Here is a 5000-nt window from a genome sequence, read left to right on the forward strand (position 1 = left end):
ACTAGAACACATTAACACTAGAAGCCATTAACACTAGAACACATTAACACTAGAACCCATTAACGCTAGAACCCATGAACACTAGAACCCATTAACACTAGAAGCCATTAACACTAGAACCCATTAACACTAGAAGCCATTAACACTAGAAGCCATTAACACTAGAAGCCATTAACACTAGAAGCCATTAACACTAGAACCCATTAACACTAGAAGCCATTAACACTAGAACCCATTAACACTAGAAGCCATTAACACTAGAACCCATTAACACTAGAAGCCATTAACACTAGAACCCATTAACACTAGAAGGCATTAACACTAGAACCCATTAACACTAGAAGGCATTAACACTAGAAGGCATTAACACTAGAAGGCATTAACACTAGAAGGCATTAACACTAGAACCCAGTAACACTAGAACCCATTAAGACTAGAATCCATTAACACTAGAACCCACTAGAACCCATTAACACTAGAACAGCCGTCCCTTTTGTACATACTATAAGAGCCGCCTCGGGGTGCCAAATGACCATAGTCTTTAGAATGGGAAGCTGCTATTTACACACAAAGACCACTAGTTGGCCACCACCCTGTAAATTAGCCTGTCCTACACAGAAAAACTGCTAAATAGCTTTATACTAGCTATTCTGATGTGATTTTGAAAATGTAAGGATACTGGGTGGTAGAACGCACATATCTAGGAAAAGTCATGAAAGAAGGGTCCTGAAATTTGATCGAGTGCAAAGATATAAAAAGAATGTTACTCACAGTGTTAAACGTACATTACATTTCAACCTTTTAGCAGACGCTTTTATCCAGAGTGACTTTCAATTTAGAGATTACAGGGACAGTCTCCCTGGAGTAACCAGTCTCCCTGGAGTCACTTAGGGCTAAGTGTCTTACTCAAGGGCACACTAGTGGTGGTGATCCCAGGTGGGATTTGAACTTATGACCTGATTCTGATCAACCAGTTCAACTCACTATCCACATACTATAAGCCACAGGGAGAGAATGAACGTCAGAACTATTCAATAACAACACCAATCAATAATGATTTTTCAGTGGTTAATAATACCACACCACACGGTTATTACCACCATGATGAACGTATGTTTAAATCGATGCAGGAAAAACCATTTAGGGGGGGCAAAAATTATATTAAAGACATTTCTGGAGGATCATCGTTCGTTGAGCTATCATTAAAACCCAGTTACACCCAGTTGAGATTGAAAAGGCCCTTTGTTCCTTTGTGTTGAGCCACTGAACCTCGGCTGCATTGGTTGTGTTCGCACATCTTTTTTTAACACTGATCTAAACAGACATGGAGACATCATTATCACTTTTATAGCATTTACACCCTTAGGTTAGATGAGTACAAGTCTTGGTCGCCCCACGGTACAAGAACAATTAATGTTGTACATCTTGTACAGCTGTACAGGCGGCGGTACGTAGAGGGGCTGAGGGGCTGGTTGCCACCGGCGTAGTGAACCGAGGTGACGCCGTATCTCCGAGCGGCCCTCCCAAGACATTTCACAGCTTGCTGCCCCCGAATTGAGACGATGATTATGTTCCCCTCAGTTGTACGTCGACGTTGTTCGTTTGAATTGCGTCTAGTTAGTTAAGAACGTGATTGGAATAACGGATTCAGAGCGTTCCGAGGATTAGGATAGGTTAGGTTAGGTCGGGATTCTCTGTTAGGGAAAAGCCGGAAAGCTTTTCCGGTCGTTGACCTCACCGTGAACCTTGGGTGGTTGACCTCACCGTGACCGTAGGTGGTTGACCTCACCGTGACCTTGGTCTTGTTGACCTCGCCATCCGCCGTCCCCTCCTGCCCCTCGCGTTGTCTCACGGCGGCCATGCGGTCCAGCTTCCTCTGGCGGACATCCTCCGTCTCGCCCCGCGTCTGCCCGGGAGGGGGCGCCACCCCCCCGCCGCCCCCCTCCTTCATGCGGCTCTGGAGCAGCGCCACCAGGTCCCCGTCGATCTCCACCAGCCGCTGGGCCCGCGCCGCGTTCCTCACTGCAGCACAACACAACATATCATGGGGTGCTTAGGTGGCGTAGCGGGTTAAGCGTTGACCACGTAACCGCAGGGTCCCCGGTTCGATTCCGGCCGGGGACATATCCTGCATGTCATCCCTCCTCTCTCTCTCACCCATCCTTCCTGTCTTAATCTCTACTGTATCTGTCAATAAAATGAAAAATATGAGTGGGACTGCCAAAAATTACTTTAAAAAAAACATATCAATAAGCCATTAAATGAAAAGGGAAAATAAGGCAAAAAATGTTTTACGAAAAAGGTGTAGGCTGACGCAATGAGATTTTCTTGCCTACCCTTTTTACATGTCATGTTTAGGACAACAACAAAACAGAAGCAGTCTTTACAGAACATTGTTACAACAGCAAGACGTTTGACACAGTAATAGCATACGTAGTTCACCTGTAAGGGTTAGGGTTAAGCAACTAAATGCATTGCCCACAATTCTATACATCCCCTTATTGATTTACAAATCAAAACATTCAACATTTCTGTATTTGCCATTCAACTTAATCCATAGAGCTAAGCAAACCTAGGTACATTTAGGTGGAATTTCTTTTCTTTTAACTGTGCTTAATATAGCTTGCCCAGTGCACTGGTACAGGTGGCCTGTGGTTCGTACTTTTGGGAACATACTATTAGTTCCATTACACCAGGCATTACGCTAAATTAATCAATTATGGTAATTTTCTGTAATTATCAAATTACACACATTCCCTGTCATCGGCAACCAATATCTATATATATATATTCACTATAATGCCATCTTTGCCCAAACTAATCACCAGGACCCATATGAGCTGAATCATGTTTTTTTATTTTATTTTTTATATTGTTTAATTACATGCCCACCTACACCCCTCAATTTCAATTGAGGACAACTTAATTCATGTATTAAAAAAAAAGAAAAAAAAGAAAAGAGAACAGAAAATAAGATATCAAACAAGTGAAACAGTCAGTTAGTTAGTGCTGGCCTGGAACGATCCCCCAGCACAGTCTGGAGCTGGCAAAGGACAGTCATATACGCCATGTAGCTTTCATCCAAAGCGGCTTACACTGCAGTGAGTCCATACATTTTTCAGTATATACGGTCCCAGCGGGAACCAAACCCACAACCTAAGCACTGTTAGCGCCATGCTCTACCAACTGAGCCACAGAGGACCACAACCAACAGGACAACAGAAGTGACTCACACAACCACCTCGTTGATGTCCTGCGTGTGTGTGTTGCTCTCCAAACAGCAGTCAATCTAACCAGCGCTAGGCTTCACACACAGGGAACATACTAGTTCATATTTACGGCCAACGGCAGCCCAGGGAGAAGCTATGACCCCCCCCCCGCCCCCCCCAGTCATAATTCTCTGGTTTTCCCATTTGTCGCCAAGCCTGTAAGCGCTGTGAAATGATAAAACGTGCTTTCAGACAGCCCCCCCCCCGCCCCTACCCCCTCTGAACCAATCTGAAGATAAATAAACACCTCACTGATACAGTCACAAATAATCCGGGATTGAGCGGAGCGGGTCCAATAAAGAGAGATAAAGTAAGAAGCCGCGGATCAAAGGAGAAGAGAGAGAAAGAGAGGGATGGGAAGTGGGGGGCCTCAAGGACTTTCTCTCACATAAAGAACCTTCTAGAATAGCGGAAGGCTCGGCTCTCTCCCACGATGTGATTACTAACCAGGGGGATTTTTCTCTCTCTCTCTCTCTCCCTCTCCCTCTCTCTACTCTCTCTCTCTCCCTCCCTCCCTCTCTCTCTCCTTCTCTCTCCCTCTCTCTCTCTCTCTCTTTCCCTCTCTCTCTCCTTCTCTCTCCCTCCCTCTCTCTCTCTCTCTCTCTCTCTCTCTCTCTCCCTCCTTCTCTCTCTCCCTCCTTCTCTCCCTCCCTCTCTCTCTCTCTCTCTCTCCAAGCATTTCACATCCCTCCTTATCAGAGAGGCATCAGCGAGCTGCCAATCACGTTTCCCGGCAAGTGCCCGGGTGACTTCCTCAGACCTTGAGTTACAGAGCTACAACAGAGCTGTACAGACTGGAGTTCTGTACTCCAGCGATTGTAGCAGTCCAACAATGGCACTGCCTTTGTGAGGCATCTGACAATGACAGCAAAATCAGGAATTGTTTGGAAATCCGTAATTAAGTCACATACCTTTATCGGCTTTATCTGTAAAGCGTCCTGTAGGTCTTGGAAACCTGTCTTTATTGCCTTTTATTTACCTTCATATGCCATTATCATGAATGTTTGTGGAATAATCGGCAGACTGGAGTTATTTGGTTGTGTTTAGACATGGGCTGCGTTCGTATTAAATTCGCTCTGGAAATCTGATCAGCACTCACGGAATGCCTCTTGTCCGATCAAATTAATTGGTCCCTTTATGACGTTGAAGTCATAAGTGTGCGCTCCAGAGCCCTCAGAGCGAATTTACGAACGCAGACATGATCTTGAGTGCAGCTGACCAAGGCTTTTATACAGTGTTGTTTCCGCTACGTGTTCATTTAAAGGACCGATAAAAACGGATGAACAAACCCAAAAAAAAGACATGATCTTGTACACTGTACTTGTAGTCTAACCATGTTAAACACTAGAACAGCCGTGCCTATTTCACCTACTCTTAGCGTCGCTTCAGGGCTCAAATGACCATAGTCTTTAGAATGGGAAGCTGCTACTTACACACAAATACTTGTAGTTGGCGCCTCTTGTAGCCTAGAGGTTAGCGAGGCCGGCTAGCAATCGGAAAGGTTGCTGGCGTCATATTGTAAGGCTGCTGTTGTGGCCTTGAGCAAGGCAAGTTAACCGCCGATTGCTCCGGGGGGGGGGGGGGCTGAGCTGACCCTGTGCCTTGAGCAAACAATACATTTGTGTTGTACTACTCGACGACAATGACAGGAAGGTTGAATCTAATCTAATCTGAACATTCTTGGCGCAACCAGCCACCGGAGATGCTCGGGCTCAGGCTCAATTAGGCCGC

General features: G+C 45.4%; 1 protein-coding gene across 1 annotated transcript in view; it reads right to left on the reverse strand.

The window, feature by feature from the left end:
• The window catches only part of nphp4 (nephronophthisis 4), a gene marked incomplete at both ends in the record, with an annotated part of 190764 nt that overhangs the window by 18901 nt on the left and 166863 nt on the right, over window positions 1–5000 (reverse strand). Inside the window, one exon of the mRNA XM_080533526.1 lies at window positions 1790–2022. Coding sequence (XP_080389652.1) covers window positions 1790–2022 — 233 coding nt within the window. The remainder of the gene's footprint in view (window positions 1–1789; window positions 2023–5000) is intronic.

The sequence above is a fragment of the Nansenia antarctica genome (assembly GCF_963989245.1).
Source record: "Nansenia antarctica genome assembly, chromosome: 6".
Lineage (NCBI taxonomy): Eukaryota > Metazoa > Chordata > Actinopteri > Argentiniformes > Microstomatidae > Nansenia > Nansenia antarctica.